The 20,856-nt window shown below is 36.0% G+C and overlaps 1 protein-coding gene and 1 long non-coding RNA gene across 2 annotated transcripts in view; one reads left to right on the plus strand and one right to left on the minus strand.

The window, feature by feature from the left end:
- Window positions 1-2,139: 2,139 nt before the first annotated feature.
- LOC148284114 (uncharacterized) overlaps window positions 2,140-20,856 on the minus strand; it is a 43,275-nt gene continuing 24,558 nt past the window's right edge. Inside the window, exons 5-6 of the mRNA XM_088242660.1 lie at window positions 20,438-20,636; window positions 2,140-4,030 (exon numbers count right to left, since the gene is read on the minus strand). Coding sequence (XP_088098786.1) covers window positions 3,813-4,030; window positions 20,438-20,636 — 417 coding nt within the window. The 3' untranslated portion in view covers window positions 2,140-3,812. The remainder of the gene's footprint in view (window positions 4,031-20,437; window positions 20,637-20,856) is intronic.
- On the plus strand, window positions 13,143-13,840 carry LOC148284115 (uncharacterized). Its single transcript, XR_015825400.1, has 3 exons — window positions 13,143-13,286; window positions 13,368-13,457; window positions 13,543-13,840. It is a non-coding gene; the product is annotated as an uncharacterized LOC148284115 (long non-coding RNA).

Raw genomic sequence — 20,856 nt, forward strand, 5'->3', positions numbered from 1 at the left:
ATGCATGGCATTGTTAATTAAACTTTATTTTAATTCTTATTTAACTACATTATTTTATGAATGGTAATTGCGTTAATTGTAAACACTTTATTTTATTGTTTGCTTTGCTGTGAGAAAACTATTTTTTTTATGCATTATTTCTGCATATTTCTACGACGGAGGAGAGGGTAAAATTATCACTGAGTTTATTGACTGAAATCCAAAAAAAGGAAAAAGATCACATCTTTTGCCAAGAAAGCCAAGTCAATATTTTTTTAGATTAAAGAGGCATTCCTTAATATTACTCCAGAAAATACCTATGTAAGACATTTATTTGAATATGGATATCAAATATGGAGTCCTTACTTTACTCAAGACATTGAGCTATTATAAAAATCCAAAGATATGCTACAAAAATCCCCAAGTTTCTCAAAAGGATGCCTTACCATGGTAAATTAAAAGCACTAAGACTTATCAACAATATTTCGAGTTTGTCCAATTTTTTGTAGATAAGGACTGGATTCAACTCCCTGGGGAGCTGTGTAGAACATTTAAAAGAAGTTAATATAGAAGTCTAGGCATCTACAGGGCTTATGATCTGTCAATGGCCGGTTTACATCATTTGAAGAACGACGGAAGAGAGGGGAATTGATAGAAACTGTTAAGATACTCAATAATTAGTATGACTGCTCCCTGCATGAGTTGTATCAATTGAATGCCAACACAAATTTATGGGGTCATAACTGGAAACTCTATCGCTCTTAATTCCACCTCAATCTCAAGAAAAATTTCCTTCCTAGCAGGGTAGTTTCAGACTGGAATAAATTGCCAAGTCTAGTTGTCCATTTCATTTCGGTCAACTAGTACGAAAACCGTTTGGATGCTTTTTTGAAGAATGAAGAACGCAGACAAAGAACAGTACACGAGATATGAGCGCATCACGACCCCAATAACAATGGAAAGGTAAAATTTATCTTCAATTTTATCTACAAAGTAAAATTAAGTTTTCTGTATAATAATATATAATAAGTAAAAGCAGATAATGCTTAATTTTTTTTTTCTAAACATGTTCAATTATAGGTTACTGACGAAGATATTTTAAATTTAAATGTTTATGCAAATATACTTATTGTGTTTACAAATATTGATATTTCTTTATAGACAGTCGAGATGACTTCCAATTGTAATCAGGGCCCAGCAAAGGCTGCTTGCTTTTAACTAATAATAATAACACAAAATAAAATAACAATTTAAAAATATATTTGTTTTGACTTCTATCCTCATTGCTTTATGCTGTAGAACCGTTTTTTTGTATTTCCCTTGCATTACATGAAAAAAATATCGATTAACTATCAATTATTTGTGGGTTTATTATTGTTTATGGATTTTCCATATATAAAATCTGTATTGAAGTTGATAAATATTTATATGTATTATAATGTGGGAACCAGAGAGTGAGAGATATTGCGTGCCCTTATATCAGTTTAATGGGCACTGTGGCTATAGCAACAAAACGTTCTTATATCTCACTCTCTGGACACCACAATAATAATAATTGCAATTGACCGGTTTGTGGTTCCGTGACTAGTGTCGTGGATCAGAGATCCGAAGGTCAAACCGCGCTCTATCTCACCTTGATTCTCATTTCAAACAGAGTTATGTGCGGCTCTTTAAAAACGGAACTGATTTTGAAATATTCGGGTACATCATAAGAACAATAATGTTTCATTATCGTAAAAATATAAAGTATTTATGGCTCAATATTAGTAAACATCTTAAGAATAGCATAATAGGGCTTCTTGCAGAATATTCGCTGGCACAGCGTGGTTTTGGGACAAGGTGAGAGAGATGCCTAGAGGCTCTCTGTGGATACCATATGCTCTAACTAGGGATCGGACGTGGAATGATGATGATGAATGATGAAATAAAAAACAGTTTATATTTTTTTATTTAATTTCACTAGGGTAAAAAATACAACTATGCACTAATAAAAATTCCACTTATTTACTAAAAATACGCTGGACTTAAATACATATTAATAATATTTTTAGGTGCGTTTCAATTATTACCTATTTTTCTTATAAGCGAAAATAAAAATACGGTATTTATGTATTTAAAGTAAAATTAAGGAATCCCAATAAAACAATTGTAAAACAGCACACAAATATAAATGTCATATTTCAATTTAATTACTAACAAGTTCTTGATATTATTAACATAATATCAAGAACTAACTTCTGTTAAACAGCTATTTATTTTACAAATAACGATATACTTTGGTTAGATTCTTAACTTTATTTTTTTACTACAAATCATGGGATATACTTTTTAAGCTATTTGCTTTCCGTAATTATATAATATTATTTTTTATCTACCTAAAGTTTCGTGATGATTATTGCAAGCCAAATTCTATCGCAAGATCAATAGTTAATTATTTTTCTTTTAAGAAAATAAATATTTTAAAAAAAACACCAATAACCGCTTTGATAAACCTTTGGCTTGGATCTATAAGAGCCAATGCCTTAAATAGTTATTTTACAGGAGAGTAATTATTTAGTCATTCTGTGGCGTTATAATGAATTGTTTGACGACTTTGATAACAATTATTTGAGGGCATTGGAAGCAAAGATAGCGGGCGTTTCGGTGTTTTCGAGAAAAATAACAAAAACTGCTACACTAATGCCAAAGAAAGTTTTCATGTAAGATATGTTATTTTGACTGAATTTAAAATTTAAGATACTAATAAATCAGTATTAATAGAAACACGAATTCAAAAAACTTTCTTTATATTTGTATGGCACGGCCATTTTGAAAATTTAAATCGCAAGCCTGTCATTGGTCGAATATAATGGCTGATGGATATTGCCTCGCTTCCAAACACTATTTTCAAACCATCAGAAGTATGGGTTAAACTACATTTGCATCTCAACTTATGATTTTTATAAAAATAAAGTTGATAAACTACAGAATGACATGATAACCAAAAAAAAATTTTTTGGTCGTTGCTATCTTTGCTTCCAATGCCCTCATTTATACAACAGATTGCAACATATATTTTTAAAAATTAATATCGACCCTCTATGAAATAATGGCATGAATAATATGAAATCTTTTTAGAACCAAGCCTCAGAAATAATGTTTTATCCTCATAATGTATTATGTTATTCCAAGAAAAGCCAGTTATTATTACATTTGAACGCAAAGTTAATTGGCAATAATTTAGCAAATACTAATAATAGATAATACACAATTTAAACAACAAAAAGTTCTTACTTTATTAACTCACTATATTGTATTTATTTATTTGATCTCTCTTCAATCCGTGCCTCATGTCTGAGGATGGTGATTGGATGGTACTGCGGTGTAGAAGGCAAAGAAAAACCACTGCACTATCCCTCCCAAAGACAATGGCCAATTTATTTTTTATTTCTCCGGAATACATTATAAGGATTGAATAAACGATGCATTCCTTACTAAGAAAACCCTCGCTGAAGAATACATTTGAAAATTAAGTTTTGTTTAATTTACGAGCAGGTATATAATTTTTACACAAATAGTTTTAGAATAGACTTTACATACTACAGTAAATATTTAATTTTACTTGTGTACTGTTGAATTCTAAATATTGTGACCGAAGAATATAATATATACTACTGATTGTAAATTTAAATATATTGTCACGAATCTCACACTAAATATCAGCTTGAATTATTGGGTGAGATTCTCAAGGTTAATTGCATTTAATACTCGAGACATTAGTTTAAAAATATAATAATTAGCTTTTCAATAAGCAATATATTTATAATAAGCTCTTTATGAAATATAAGTCAATTTCATGTTAGTGCTGATATCAGTTTACTATCAATATTTTCATACAATATCCCATCGTTATCGTAATCAATGATAACTTTGTCGTAATCAGTTCTTAAGATTTCGTCGTAATCTAATGATGTAACGAAATTAGCCAAATACAGTAGGAAAAATAGTAAAATCATCATTATTTTAGCTTCGTTCGTTGACAGTGTGGTAGATTCTCCAGAGAAGCTCATAACTGAAAAAAAAAACAATGATTTTTATAACATACAGACAGGTAATGTACTTTAACCCAGCGTCAATAAACCTAGATGTCAGCAGTCAGCACGTCTTTAAACGCTCACCATTAATAGTTTGTAGTTCTGTGGTAGTTTGTTGAAGATTTTAGGATTCGTCCTGCAGACTGCCAGAGTTTTTGGAAATATATGAATAATCTTTATAACTCGTTGGTGCAAAGTGAACTTGAGAGTGGTTTGATGATTTGAGGACCGTGTGAGTTGAAATACTCTCTTATGGTGGAGAGGGTTTAGAAGAAATTTCTTTGGTTTTTCTACATGAAAAAATGCGGATATTATACATGGCTTTATTCCGAGTTTCTCCAGGGTTTGCTTGGTTGCAATAGTTTGAAGATTTGAAGGAATGTGTTTTTAACTACGCATTTTTTTCGATTGTTGCGCGGTATTATCGTGTCGCGTCCCGCGACAAAAATAATTATACCTATAAGATAATCAGAACCGTTATAGTTTAAAAGTAAAATTGAATATAGAAAACAAATCAATCGCGTAAATAAACGCTTTACCCGACAGCGGTCAACCGCCATCCCGCGGCGTTCACGTGATACCTCCCACCACACTAGTTTTTTTGAATACAGGGCCGTAGTACTCGCCGCTGGCGAGCCAGCCAGTTGCAATCTGGTTCGCGAGCAGTGTCCACGCCGCGCTAGGCCAGTTTTCCCTCGCAAATAACTATGGGAGTTTTGGTATAATTCCCTATGCACCATGTTGAGCTGTGCCCAAAAAAAACTTGTATTCTAATTAAACCAGCTTCCGGTAAGTCTTCAACAACTTTCGAATACATAAATCAACTTGTTTCGCTTATACAAATTTGTAATTTTTCATTATTGTCCACAGATCGGATACGTATGATCATTTTAAGCTAGAATCCATTATGACGGCTGTTTAGCCTTATACACCACGTAACAACTAACAAATCTCCATTTAGTAAGTACAGTATACAGTACGGAACTGTTGTTTTGTTTTAACTTACTTTCTCGAGCCGTTTGTAAAGAAATACATTTTTTGTAGTATGGAGAGTCAGGTTACCCCGGAATCTCGCCCTTGAACCTGAGTTGTCGACATTTTTTTTGATTCATCCTGCAGAGGCGTGACTCAGCAGTTTTTCTCCTCAATGGCAAATCGACACAGGACGCCATTTCTAGGATCCTTCGTAATTGCTGGCGTTCCTAGTACTTCCTTCTCAAGTAAAATAATATAGAATGGTTCGAATCTCTCAGAGGATTATGTGGGTACCTCGCGTGCATCTCTTCATAAAGGTTGGTGGAAATATACTTCGAAAATTAGTGACTCCTAATGTAATACTACAGTGAACTAATGAATACGCAGGATTATTCAAATCTTTATCCTCATTACGGGGAACCGCTGCCCAAATTATTTTCGGTTCTAGGACACTTAGAAGTAATCGCATTGTAGGTTAATTTCGAATCCTTTTAATAATGGGCTATTTTCAATTTTAATTCTTACTAGGAGAGATCTCTGCTCCAATTATTATTAATCCTGTTTACTATAATTAAGTTCCTCATAAATAATTGTTGAACATCTTGAGAAACATATATGTCCGTTGTCTGTAAAACTATATTTTACTGATTTGTAATAAATAAACTTGAAATGAACCACTTTATTCTGTCTTTTCCCACCGTTGTTCACAACCAAGCAAGAAATTCAGTATTTTATTAGAATTTTGCAATAATACCTAATGGAAAGTAACTAAGGACCCATGTTATCCTTCAAGGAACCTTGAGATCAAAAAGAACAAGTTCTACCTGAGACTATTAGCCGCAAGGTAAGATTTAATATTAAAAAAGAGTATGACATTTGGCGCCCATGCGTGTGGCAAGTTACCAGTTACTCTGAACTAACAAATTAAAAGTAAAATCACTATTTTATCTATTCGAATTCCTTGCTTGTTGGTGATAGCGGTGAACAGAATTATAACAATTTTCTCTAGAGTTTGTTAAAAAGCAACATTGTATTTTCCATGTTTATGACCAATAGGGAAAAAGAATTTGCAAAAACATAAATCTCCGCGTCTTAATAGGTAAAATTTCGAAATATAGTACTACCAGTCACAAGCGAGTCAGTCCTGATTAAAAATTTTACAAATAGTATTTTTTTCCACAAGTAATTTTTTTTTATTATTCCTTTTCGGATTCGGCCTACACTAATTTATCAAGATCAACGTATGCTCGTTTTTTCCTTCCTTACGTGTAACTCGCCAGTTGTTCTAGATTTATCCTCGACGTTTTGTTAATAATAATTAAATTTATATAAAACAGCTCCAAAATGGAAATAATTCCTCGAGTGAACTCCGCTAACACTAAAACCCTGTCCAAGGCAGTTCGTATCAGAGGCTTTGAACCACGTACAACATTAACCGAATTACGCGCGCAGGCAACAGAAATTAATTCAGAAATTACCAACCCAAGCACACATGTGGCTACAATAACCAGATCACACGCGTCAGGCAACCTTGCTTTGGAAACATCCCTCCTCCAAAGTAGTGAGGAAACGGACACAGCAACTGCCTCACTACCTGCGACCACCACCCAAACACCGTTGACCAGCTCAAGCATCACCATACCACCCGCAGCACCACGACCCTCTGTACGTCCAGTCAACTTTTCCAACTGGCCAGTATTGCCGTTCTCCGGAAAGGAGGATCTAAGAGAATTCTTCCTAAGAATTGAAGAAATATCGACATCACGCGGATTTGAACAAGAATGTCTCGTCCGTGCATTACCGGAATTCTTAAGGGACCGCGCACTAATTTTCTTTCGGGCACACTGCAAGGAGGTCACATCTTGGGAAAGCTTAAAAGCAAAGTTCCTTTCTCGCTTCGAGGACCAGAACTATAAAATAAAGCGCAAACTGTCCATCTGGACATCAAGACAACTCGCAACGGAACTCTCGGCAGATTATATGGCGCGCATAATCACCCTAAATCACGGTATGGATGAGGATCGCCTATCTGACTCGGAACTGTTGCAGGTCATCACGAAAGGACTACATCCTCGTTTTGCCGCAGTATTGGTGTCCAGCACCATCCCTTCGTTAATTGAACTCGAAAAGGTTTGCCAGAATTATGAACAGTTAACCATCCCACCAGAAGTTGTACAAGGCCAATACGATTACCCGGTTAATTCAAATAAAAGAACCGCGTCGGTCTACCAGACTAAGAGGAGTCCAAGTAAATGCTTTCGCTGCGGAGATACCGGCCACTTTAAGCGAGATTGCAACAAGGGACGCGCGCCACCTCGCTCAGACATGCCCTTGCGAAGGTCTCCACGGAATCACAATCCAAACAAACCACCGTCAATGAGAGTCCCGGACATCACGAGGCCACCCTCATTGTTTCCCTCCAATTCAAAAAACGTCTAGCCAGCCAGAACAAGATACCTATTCCTCTGGTTCCGCGTTCCAAGGAGTGGGAAGTCTGGCTGAACTGCGTAAAACTATTCAAGGATACGTTTCACCTAAACGCGTTAACAATCTCAAATAAATATGACGGACGCCCTTTCCTGAGTTTTGAGTCCCATGGAATTCCATTACGCGCCCTCCTAGATTCGGGGTCCTGCGTCAACATAATAGGGGGAACCTTGTACAAAACGTTCGTAAAATTAGGACACTTGATTGCCCCAGACACTTCAATTATCCAAACAGTCGATAAGAGTCCTCACCCCAGTATTGGAACCCTGTTTTTGCCTATCGCCTACAATAACCATGAGTGTACGGTCCACCTCACCATAATACCATCACTAGAAGACGGCTTTATTTTCGGCGCGCCCTTCTTAAAACGGTCCGGACTCACCCCTGCTTTATTTCCCCGTAGCACTCGCACCAACCAATCCCATCAAGTAGAATCAGTAAATGTACAGTCATCATGTTTGATATCGGCGGACACCCTGGATCTACATCAGCTTTCTGAACTGTCTCAAGTAAAAGACCTGTTTAGTCAAATCTCGTACGAAAAAAGGGGATTGGGACGTACGCCCTTGGTCTCACACGTCATAGACACGGGAGACAACCCGCCGGTTAAACAACGCACCTTTCCACAATCACACGTACGGCGTCAACAACTCATCGAGGAATTGGATCGCATGATTTCTCTCGACGTTGTAGAACCTTGTCGCAGCCCATGGCTGAATAATGTCTTCATGGTCCCAAAGAAGGATGGCACCGGACGTTTTGTACTGGACCCTCGCAAGCTCAACTCTATCACTCAGGCCGACTGCTATCGTCTCCCAAACATCAATCACATATTGAGCAACCTTCGTGATACTCGCTTCCTCAGTGCCTTGGACCTAAGCATGGGTTTCTGGCAAATGAAGTTGTCAGAGGAGTCCAAACTAAAAACTGCCTTCTTCATAGAAGGACGGGGACAATACTGTTTCAAGGTAACCCCATTTGGGCTAAGAAACATACCTAGCCAGATGCAGCGACTCATGGACAGCCTCTTCTCGGACCTGGGAGACCACGTTTTCTGTTACCTTGACGACATCCTAATATGCTCACCTTCGTTTGAAGAACACATGAGAACCCTGAGGATTGTAGCTTCGCGCCTCAAGGATGCGCATCTCACCATCAAACTTGAAAAGTCCGAATTTTGCAAGGGAACCCTGAAGTACCTTGGACACGTGATCGACCAGGATGGCATTAGGACCGATCCTGACAAGGTGCAAGTAATGTCCAACTTTCCCCGACCATCCACCATTAAACAGGTTCGTTCGTTTGTGGCGAGCTGTAGCTATTTCCGCAGGTTTATTCGTGACTTCGCTTCTATTTCGGCTCCCCTCTGTCGTCTAACTAGTGTAAAACTAAAACATTCCCCTTTTGTTTGGAGTGAGCAAGCGGAGGAAGCATTCCTACAACTTAAGACCGCTATGACCACGGCCCCGATACTAAAACCGCCCGATTACACTGTACCCTACGTCCTGACGTGCGACGCGAGTAACTTGAGTATAGGTAGTTTCCTTTCGCAAAAACTTCCAGATGGAAAAGAGCACGTGATAGCCTATTTCTCCCGTATACTTACGCAACCAGAAAGGAGTTACAGCACTACAGAGAAAGAATTACTCGCCATTATTGACTCGGTACACCATTTCCGCAGTTACATAGAAGGAACCAAATTCACCATACAAAGCGACCACGGCTGTCTAAAATACTTAAACAACTTATCTTCACCAAGCGGTAGGCTAGCAAGGTGGGCGTGCCGATTGTCTCAGTACGATTTTAATTTTGTCTACAAAAAAGGGTGTGAAAATAACTTAGCAGACGCCCTGAGCCGTATTGAAGTAAGCGCCTTCTCGTTTCCGCTGTCGTTCCAAAATCCCACTGATCCGGAATACAATTGCTTGTTAACTACCTGTCGCGATGCCCCGAATTCCACCCCTAACTACATGATAAGCAAGGACCACTTGCATCGATACTGCAAAAATAACCTCGGCAAACATGTATGGAAGGTAGTAGTTCCCGTGGAAGAGTCAAGGAAACTCATATCCGAATTTCATAATAACACCTGTCATCCCGGAGTACAGAAAACCTATACGACGCTCTCGCGGACCTTTTACTGGAAAAACATGAGACGGTCTATCGAGGAGTACGTTTCCTCCTGTGATATTTGTAAGGCCTACAAGCACAACAACCAGGCTCCATTAGGACTAATGTCCGTTCCGAAGAAACTGTCAAGACCCCTAGAGTCCATATCCATGGATCTGGTAGGACCCCTACCACTGTCCCTTAAAAGAAATATGCATATCCTCACCGTGGTAGACAACTTTACGAAGTTTGTATGGGCCTTTCCGTTGCGAAATGCCAACTCAAAAACAATAATTCAACTCCTCACTAAACACATATTCCTACCGTACTCCATACCTCGGTGCATCGTAACTGACAACGGCAGACAGTTCATATCCAAGGAATTCAAGTTGTTTGCAGAATCTTTTGGCATCAGGGACATCTTTTACAATGCCAGGTACCACCCCCAGAATAATGTGAGCGAAAGATACAACAGCACCATCATAACCGCCCTAGCAATCTTGGTAGAGGACAATCAGCGATCTTGGTGCGAGAAACTTCCTGAAATCTGCTCCGCACTCAACAACGTAGTAAGCTCGGTAACCGGTCACACCCCCTTCTTTCTTATGCACGGTTTTGAAAGCAAGCCTCACGCCTCGTTCCACCAAAACCCACACTCACCAGAGAACAGTCTTAAACCAGACGATCCGGAGTCCTGCTATGTACAATCTTTGAAAAACATGGAACAAATTTATGACAATGTCTCGACCGCACTTCTAAAGGCCTTTCAACAAAATTCGAAGCGGTACAACTTGCGCCGAAAAACCTGCTCTTATGCGGTGGGCCAAGTGGTGTGGAAAAGAAGTTTTGTCCTTTCGGACGGTGCAAAATATGTATCAGCTAAATTATGTCCGCGCTTCATCAAATGCAAAATTATCCGCCGACTGTCTAATGTAATTTACGAGCTAGAGGATATGACAGGAAAAAACTTGGGAAAATATCACATAAAGGACCTAGTGAAACATGATGCTATGCCATAATCTTAATAAGATTTGCCGTGCCACGACGGTCCCGAATAAAACTTGGTGTTTTGAGAAACTCAAGTTCGTGGCTGGCGTTCGAATCCCTTTTAGCCAGGAAGTAAGAACCTTCCTTAATAAAGAGGCGATGAGTCCTCCTTGTTAGTCATTTTCCCTTCCATTCGCTATTCTTTGGGCCAACACACTTGCCAACGCAAATCTGACTAACTAGAGACGTGAGAACACTTAGTGTACTCAATAATTGTAGCCATGTCAAGGTGGCCTAGAATACAGCTGTTAGAAAGTTATCCTAATAGCCCTTGACAGGTGTGAACTCTTTGACCTGTAAGTACGAATCTTACGTAACCAAAGAGTGAGGTTTCTTCGTTTTTCCCCTGATTTTTGCTATACCAACTTGTAATTACAATCGTCGTGTCCATAAGCTCATACCCACTTCAAACTTTTGTCGCGCGTATAGATACCGAGACCGACCACAGCAGGGAAGAAACCGATTTTTGAAACTATGCTTTGATAACACCTTGAAGCTATCAGGTGTGCGTGAACTGTCACGTACGCTGGAACCGGGACTAGGTTTGTAAAAATTTGTCAAGGGGTGTTTTCTGGGACGCCAGAGATGCCAGGAAACCGGGACTAGGTTTATAAAAATTTGTCGAACGGTGTCCTCTGAAACGCCAGAGATGCCAGGAAACCGGGACTAGGTTTATAAAAATTTGTCGAACGGTGTCCTCTGAAACGCCAGAGATGCCAGGAAACCGGGACTAGGTTTATAAAAATTTGTCAAACGGTGTCCTCTGAAACGCCAGAGATGCCAGGAAACCGGGACTAGGTTTATAAAAATTTGTCGAACGGTGTCCTCTGAAACGCCAGAGAAACCAAGAAGCTGGGACTGGTAAACTGACCACCCACCCTCAATGTCCTTATTGTCTAGGTTACGGTATTTGCCACCTGGTCATCCATCTTCCATTTACTACTGTCCAGTACCGATGAACTGTCACGGGAATGTTAGTAATGTATCCCAAAGTACGAATGAAAATGTATATTCCCCTTACCCCTGTATGCGAGATCGGCCAGTGCTTGATGACGAATATTAAGTGTGTGTATGTTGTCTCCCTGTCACCCCCTCACTTTGAATGAAATAATGTTCCGTGCCAAGTACATCCTGACACCTTCCCACGGACCAACGGATTAAAAGAAAAATACCTAATGGAAATACCTACCTCACTTGTGTTAATAATGCTTGATTCACGTTATCAGCCCTCCTCTTTAGAGCTGATAAATATAGAATCCATAATTCCTCTTGTAACCCTATGATTGTTAATATATTACTATACTATGGTCTTGGAGACCATAGTAGGATAGTGGTGACGACCCTTTTGTGAGTTTGAAACTCAGGATTTCTTGGTGTAAGGTGCATCGCACGACCGGCACTTTAAAAGAAATTATAGACGGCCTCATGCGAAATGAGCCAAGTAACGCCAGTTACGTCCTTTTTTAAGCTACTTGAAATGTGCTGTGTTCTACTGAGAGGTGAACTAAGCGCAAAAATATGATCTTCTCCTTTTTACCATTGTGTACATCTTAGTAGAGAAAAGAAAAAAAAAAACCCCTGTCGAAAGGTTGGAAGAAGGATAAGGCGATTCTCGTTTTGTAATTTTTGTGTTATTCCAATGTCTCAGTCTCATTAACGTTCTTGAGTTGTTACAGGAATTTTTTTTTTATCCCAAATGTACGGAGAGTGGTCAGGTCTTATACCTCTAACCTTGTCTTCATAATCTTGACTTCACCACAGTGTAGTAGTCAATAGGCCCTAGTGATTGTTGGAAGTTAGCCGAATTCAACTGGACTAGACAAGCCGTATTAAATGTACTTTTTAGGCGGTCCTGTAAATATTGTATATAAATACGTTAAGTGTCAACTTGTTTGAAAAATAGTATACATGCTCTGTGTACGCAAATTGCAAATTCTTCTTCCGTTGGTGTTTTTGCCTTTTCATGTTTAAACAATAGATAGGTACAACTAGGATAAGAATGTTTAGAAAATAAGTAGTTATATAACTTGTGTATACCGGTGTTGACAACCTTTGCCTTCTTTCCCTACATGTACAGGTGCGCACGAGAGTACTACATATTCCAAACACGATTCGAACCTTAACCAAATCGCTAGAAAAAAATTTTTTTTTAATTTTTTTTTTCCTCGTACCATAAGTGGAGTGTCGTGTTTGAAGATTTGAAGGAATGTGTTTTTAACTACGCATTTTTTTCGATTGTTGCGCGGTATTATCGTGTCGCGTCCCGCGACAAAAATAATTATACCTATAAGATAATCAGAACCGTTATAGTTTAAAAGTAAAATTGAATATAGAAAACAAATCAATCGCGTAAATAAACGCTTTACCCGACAGCGGTCAACCGCCATCCCGCGGCGGTCACGTGATACCTCCCACCACACTAGTTTTTTTGAATACAGGGCCGTAGTACTCGCCGCTGGCGAGCCAGCCAGTTGCAATCTGGTTCGCGAGCAGTGTCCACGCCGCGCTAGGCCAGTTTTCCCTCGCAAATAACTATGGGAGTTTTGGTATAATTCCCTATGCACCATGTTGAGCTGTGCCCAAAAAAAACTTGTATTCTAATTAAACCAGCTTCCGGTAAGTCTTCAACAACTTTCGAATACATAAATCAACTTGTTTCGCTTATACAAATTTGTAATTTTTCATTATTGTCCACAGATCGGATACGTATGATCATTTTAAGCTAGAATCCATTATGACGGCTGTTTAGCCTTATACACCACGTAACAACTAACAAATCTCCATTTAGTAAGTACAGTATACAGCACGGAACTGTTGTTTTGTTTTAACTTACTTTCTCGAGCCGTTTGTAAAGAAATACATTTTTTTGTAGTATGGAGAGTCAGGTTACCCCGGAATCTCGCCCTTGAACCTGAGTTGTCGACATTTTCTTTGATTCATCCTGCAGAGGCGTGACTCAGCAGTTTTTCTCCTCAATGGCAAATCGACACAGGACGCCATTTCTAGGATCCTTCGTAATTGCTGGTGTTCCTAGTACTTCCTTCTCAAGTAAAATAATATAGAATGGTTCGAATCTCTCAGAGGATTATGTGGGTACCTCGCGTGCATCTCTTCATAAAGGTTGGTGGAAATATACTTCGAAAATTAGTGACTCCTAATGTAATACTACAGTGAACTAATGAATACGCAGGATTATTCAAATCTTTATCCTCATTACGGGGAACCGCTGCCCAAATTATTTTCGGTTCTAGGACACTTAGAAGTAATCGCATTGTAGGTTAATTTCGAATCCTTTTAATAATGGGCTATTTTCAATTTTAATTCTTACTAGGAGAGATCTCTGCTCCAATTATTATTAATCCTGTTTACTATAATTAAGTTCCTCATAAATAATTGTTGAACATCTTGAGAAACATATATGTCCGTTGTCTGTAAAACTATATTTTACTGATTTGTAATAAATAAACTTGAAATGAACCACTTTATTCTGTCTTTTCCCACCGTTGTTCACAACCAAGCAAGAAATTCAGTATTTTATTAGAATTTTGCAATAATACCTAATGGAAAGTAACTAAGGACCCATGTTATCCTTCAAGGAACCTTGAGATCAAAAAGAACAAGTTCTACCTGAGACTATTAGCCGCAAGGTAAGATTTAATATTAAAAAAGAGTATGACAATCGACAACCCTGAAATTATGCGGAACATTGGCTTATATACTAATTAGACAGTGTAGACAACATGAATTGTTCCAATTTCATCGTCAACTCTATGTTGAACAATATTACTTTGGATAATGCCATTTTTCACGTCTCCAAAGGAATTTTTCGTTTCAAGATTCTTTTAGTTTTTTAACATAGCCGGAGTATAAATATTGATGTAGCAATAGCTTGCATTGTTTAAATATTACCTTGCGCGTGCGTTCAAAGAAGCGTTCGGGAGCGTCACACCCAGGTTTATGGTTTGTGTAAAAATATTCCAAAGTAAAAAAGAAAATCTATGCAATACCAAATATATAGTTTATTTACTAGATATATTTAACTCTACTTGTATCTAAGTAGGTATATTCTATCTAAAAAATTATGTTTTTATTTCAATCTCAGTTTATTTGTTTTTTTTAAATTTTTTATTGTTTTACAAAGAAATTTCCTAGTGTTTTTTTTTTACATAGCTTCACAATTTAGTAAATAAATGTTTTAATAAAAATATTTTAAAAACTGATTTTTTATATGTTCTAATAAAAAATGTAAATTGCGGTTTATCCTGGCAAGATATAAAAAGAAAACAAAGAAATATAAAAAGACAAAAATTATGTATTTTAAATTGTGGGTGTCCCGCCCCACACCCGATTCATTCACCGCGTAGCGCAAAATAGGTTCATTGACGCCGGGTTAAATAAATAATATTATCTAAGTAGTGTCCCGTACAAAGAAATAACGTGATGATAGTACTAAGTGACAATAGAGTCGTTTCACGTTTCTGTATAATTATTTTTTTATTCATTCAAAATTACGATGGTAACGCTATTATTAATTTTCCTTGCGACGTCGGATAAATTTTCCACAACGATTTGAATTACGCCTATTTTGAGTAACGTGAGAACAAGAAATTTCGCGTCCTATGGGACAAACGGCATGTATTACGTTACCGCGCAATACTTGTACGCAATAATTGTTAGAAACGCGCTCGGCTGGCATGACGTGTGATTTTAAAGAGATGTGACGCCAACTGCGAGCCGTTTTATACATGCTCGTTTTTTAAACGAAAAGACATTAATTTTATTTTTTATGCATCGAGAAATCCTCTTTAAATATTAATATTTTTAACGTTATTCCCGATTTGTGAAAATACGTTAGTGAGTTTTATTTGGAAGATAACTAGACAAAGAAACTACTATGAATTCTGCTTATTAAATACACATGGCTCTAAACATTACAAAAAATCAACTAAAATTAACATTATATATTAAATAAAACAACATTGTTTTTAACCGCTATTTTTTTCCCACCGACCGGTTTCACAGCTAAATAAGCTCCTCTTAGTCCTTTCTAGTTTCGAACGTATGCAGCTCTTATTACCACCATTTCAAGAAAAAAATACTTAATTTAATTGTTTCATTGACAGCATACTGATAACATAAAATAAAATAGGAAAGAATTCTTTAGTTAAGTAAACCTTAAGAAAGAAGCTTGTTTAGCTTTGAAACCGGTCGGTGGAAAAAATAAAGGTTAAAAACAAAGTTGTTCGATTTATTTAACACTTTATATACATACGCAGTTTATATACATACACAATTTATATACATATAAGGGCGGATATATTTCCTTAAGGCTATTTTTTCCTACCTACCCAAACCGTTCAGTTTAAGAAAATTACAAGTACATGGATATATTGAATCTAACAATTTTATACAAAATTAAAAACAAAGATTAAGAAAATAAAAATCAAATAAAAAATTAACACTTTACTATGAAGAGAGAAAAGGGGATGGGAAGGAAAGAAGAAGGATAAAGGAACAACTCAAATATTTAGATAGGGACATTTTAATCTTGACTTAAATGTTAATAAAGAAGGGGCGTCTCTAACATTAGTGGATAGATTATTCCACAATCGAGCAGCTATTACTGTGAAATAGGAGGCAAGAAAATAAGAGCGATAAAAGAGTATTAAAAGAGTTCTCTTGCTACTAGAACGAAGAGATAGTCCGTGTTGTGATAGAGGTTGGAAAAACTCTTTCAGATAAACAGGCGAAGTGGGATTATTTAAAATATTGTGAAGAAGTGATAGAATGTGAATGTTTCTTCTATGCCTGATACTGAGCCAGTGTAGTTGCGTGCGATACTCCGTTATGTGGTCGAATTTGCGAATATCAAAAATATAGCGTATTCAAACATTCTGCAATCGTTCTAACTTATCAAGTAACTCAGAGTTAGCATCTAGATAACCTACATCTGCATTGTCAAGGAGTGGAAGAAGTAAGCTCTGGGCCAATATTTGCTTAACATTAATTGTCAAGAAATCCTGTATTTTTTTAAGTGAGTGCAAACTGTTATAAAGTTTACGACTAACTTCGTTAACCTGATCGTGTCACCCTAAATGCTTATGAATGATAATACCTAAGTTTTTGACTGAAGTCATGAATTGAATTTCTGTATTTTCTATTTTGAAAAGAGGAAGTGTGGAAAAATTCACTTTTGAATACATTCATTTTGCTACCAACAAGTACAAATTATTATGATGAATATCCACAAAGTTAGTGCTTCAAATGTTCACATGTAAGGCTGCCAAGCAATATATGTTCACTATCAAATGGAAAAGTTTTTTAAGGAACCGATTAATTTCCGAGCCTTTTTGAATAGCTTGAACATAAATTGTTTTCGTATTTATTCACTGAAAATGCCTTAATTTTCCAATTCAATAAATTTCTTGGCACGGTTGAGATAGAAGTAGGTTAAATGCTGTGGAAATGCGGTCATTAAGAAAATTGTGTGGAAAAACGTTACCTAGTATGGGAGAAATAAGAATATTAAGAAACATTGAGAGAAGATTGACCCCGAGAAGGTTCGTTAGGTATAAATGTAGGTATAAATATACCTACGTATTATTACATATTATTTTGGTTTGTAATAAAGAAAACATTATGTTATGTTTAATTTTAATATGTATTCTTGATGGAATAATTAACACTAGCGTTGTAAAACTATAACGAATAGCATTAAAACATAAGACATAAGAAATCAAACACTGATTTGAGTCCACTGAACACTTTATTTTATTTTTACAAATATAAAATTCTTGGTAACAAAAGTCTACGGTGTATGCAAAAAAAGCGATTTGCTTATGAATGTTGATAAATCGAAAGTGATAGTTTTTGAAAAGGATGAAAATATAACTAAATGTGAGATCAGTGTGAACGAAGATATCCTGAATCAAGTAGAAGAATTTGTGTACCTGGGAAGTATGTTTACTAGGGACGGAAAGACCGAGAAAGATATTGAAAGGAGGGTGAGTGCCGGGAACAGGGTGAACGGTGCACGGAAATCTACTTTGGCAAACAAATGTTTATCGCAGGAGGCACAACGGAGTTTTAGTGCCAACTCTAATGTATGGGAGCGAAGTATGGAATTGAAAAAATGATGATGAAAGTAGGTTGAATGCTGTCGAAATGTGATCCCTCAGGCAAATGTGTGGTAAAACGATGTATGATGGGTGAACAAATTCGAGATCCGTGAAGTGTGTAAGGCTGAGACATGCATTGTCGACAGAATGAAGAAAGGGGTGCTGCGTTGGTTTGGACATGTAGAGCGAATGGACAGCGAAAGAACGGCTGAAAGGATCTACTATGCAAATGTTGATGGATGCAGAAAACGAGAAGACCGAGAAAGACATGGCACGATCAAGTCCATCAAATAATTGAAGATGGACATATCAAAAGTAGAAATAATCGGCGTGCGTGCATGAGAAGATGTATGAATGTAGAGGAAGCGCGGTCTGTATGCCAAGCTAGAGTGTTATGGCGTTCTATCCTCTCTGCCTACCCCTACGGAGAAACGGCGTGATGGTTTTTTATTTGTAAAATTATAAAAATAAAAATTTCGTGACAATTGTTTCGCCTTGTTAGGGCATTTTCAAACGAATGAGAAGATTAGATGGATTGAATGTCTTTATTTAGTTTTATAATTCAAGGTACTTAAGTAAAAAATAAAAATACTCTTATGAACTACATAACATGTACATTTATCATAATTGTGAGAAAAACCAATAGTTAAGGGCAAGGCCCAGTGTTTAATAGGTAATGCGGAATTTAGGTACTTATATTTGAATTTCGGAAAAATTGATCACAAAGTATTTATTGACGTATATATATTTATTGTGAGATAATTAATGAAGCTTTATAGTTTAATAACTTTAGATAATTAATAGGGAAATTTTATCAATAAAATTATAATAGGTTGGTGTTCATGTATAGTATATAGATATAGATTAATGTACATGTTCATAAAATTATTCATATGTTTTTCTTAAGTACCTTGAATTATATAATTATATAAAGACATTCAATCCATCTAATCTTCACATTCGTTTGATAATGCCCTAACAAGGCGAAACAATTGTCATGAATTTTTTTTTCGTATTTTTTATATTTGTAAAAATAAAATAAAGTGTTCAGTAGACTCAAATCAGTGTTTGATCTCTTATATTATAAGTTTAAACATGGAATTCTACAAAATAAACACCAAACCAATCAACGAATAGCATTGCTAATTGGTAAATAAGCATAATTATAATGAGCATAATAATAACTGTAAAATCGTCTCCCATCTACCATCGAAGATGTTACTACATTATCTCTGTTTAAATCACGTCTGAAGAAACATTTCCTTTCTCTTCCTTAATCTCTCCTCCTTTCCTTTTTCTTTTTTTTTCCTTTTTCTCATTGAGTAATAGCTTTGATTTAAGGTAATTTATAAACGAATACGTTTATTTCTATTTTTATATATCTTTAGCTTTTTAATATTTTTTTCCATCGAATATGTTCTGTTACTTGAATTATAAAAATAAAACTTTTATTTTATTGGTTGGTTGGAAGAAATTGCCATTTGGAAATAAGCCCGCCAATCTACAAATAACATTATGTAAAAAAAGTTCAATAAATAAATTTAAAAAATAAGTTTAATATTTTGAAATTGCCCAAATGTTTGTAGACAAAAGACTGGATTTCACCGAAAAAAAACGCACCGTTTCACTACGTATTAATCTTTTAATAAATAAGAAGTTTTTTTTTTTAATTATCATGGATTATAAACAAACGACGGATATGACGTTGGTATAACAATCACAATTTGTTACGTTTAAATATCGTCCATTAAGTATGTGTGAACAAATGTACAAATATATGTAGTTTGATATTAATAATAATAATAATAATCATGATTTATTAACACAAATAACAATTACTTTATCTACTACATACACACTTAGGTACTAGATTACTCTGGATCATGTCTAGTCTGCCTAACTAGGTACAACCTGTTTTAAGGCAGACATTTTTATGCAAAATAAACAATAACGTCACTACCTACTAGTAAATTTACTTTACAGTTATACCATTTATTATTTAAAAACGTTTTTAAGTAAATTTTCTGATTTTTCGACCTAAACCTAGTAACCAATTTTTAATAAATTTATTAAATTGAATCCGGGTCATGGTTTTGCAATATTTGGGTAACACATTAAATATTTTAGGGCCCAAAAACCTGAATTTCTTTGCCCGAATTCAGAGTTTGTGGTAGACTTCATGACTCATCCTCTAGTATGACATTTGGTAGTGTGGGAGTGTTCCTTTTGGGATTTGGTAGAATAATTTGCTTTCACAAATATTATTATTTTTATAATATATAATTTTCTTATAACTAAGATCTCAAATTCCTTAAATAACTTGACGCTGGGGTACCTGAAGAGCTTTTTAAAAATTATTTCAATTACTGATTTTTGAGCAGATTCGAGACGTTTTAATATCGATTTATTTGTGCCACCCCATCCTATTATGCGATAAGTTATAATTGAGTTACATAAAATAAAATATAGTTGTTTAAGTTTAATTAGGGATAAGATGTTACGTATCGACCTGAAGATATGAGAAAGTATTACATGCATGTTTATGTTTTAATATTATTTTAGTCAATTAAAATGAGTAAGTGTGATTTTAAATCAATTAATTAATGGAGAGTTTTTAACGTAAATAAAGAAATAAAAGTTGTCACTTACTTCGCTCTGATTTAGGATCCGATCCCGAGGGTAGTGATAGCAAAGCCCTATCAAGATACACGGGGTGTAGTTGCGCGATACACATAACCACAATTTTCCCTCCCTTAAAATTAAAGTGAGAAAGCTGAAGAGATATCATGGCGATACTTCTCTGGAAACCTCCCTCTAAGTTTTGAAAAACCTTTATTGCTCCCGTCATCTGCAAAAAAAATATGAAAATATCAAACATATATTTTTTTATAAAAAAAACACTTGGTCTTAGAAAAAAATTAAAATTATTTTTAGACATTTGCTACTAGGTAAAATATTCGATGGGAATTTCAGCAATTTTATTTCGCAAAATTTAATGACGAAAGAATAAAAAAAGAATGGATGTTCAATCACAGGCGGAATGAAAAATGTTTTTGGAGTGTGTAAAG

The sequence above is a fragment of the Micrasema longulum genome, unplaced genomic scaffold, assembly GCF_059751315.1.
Source record: "Micrasema longulum isolate JH-2025_06_02 unplaced genomic scaffold, ASM5975131v1 h1tg000148l, whole genome shotgun sequence".
NCBI lineage: Eukaryota > Metazoa > Arthropoda > Insecta > Trichoptera > Brachycentridae > Micrasema > Micrasema longulum.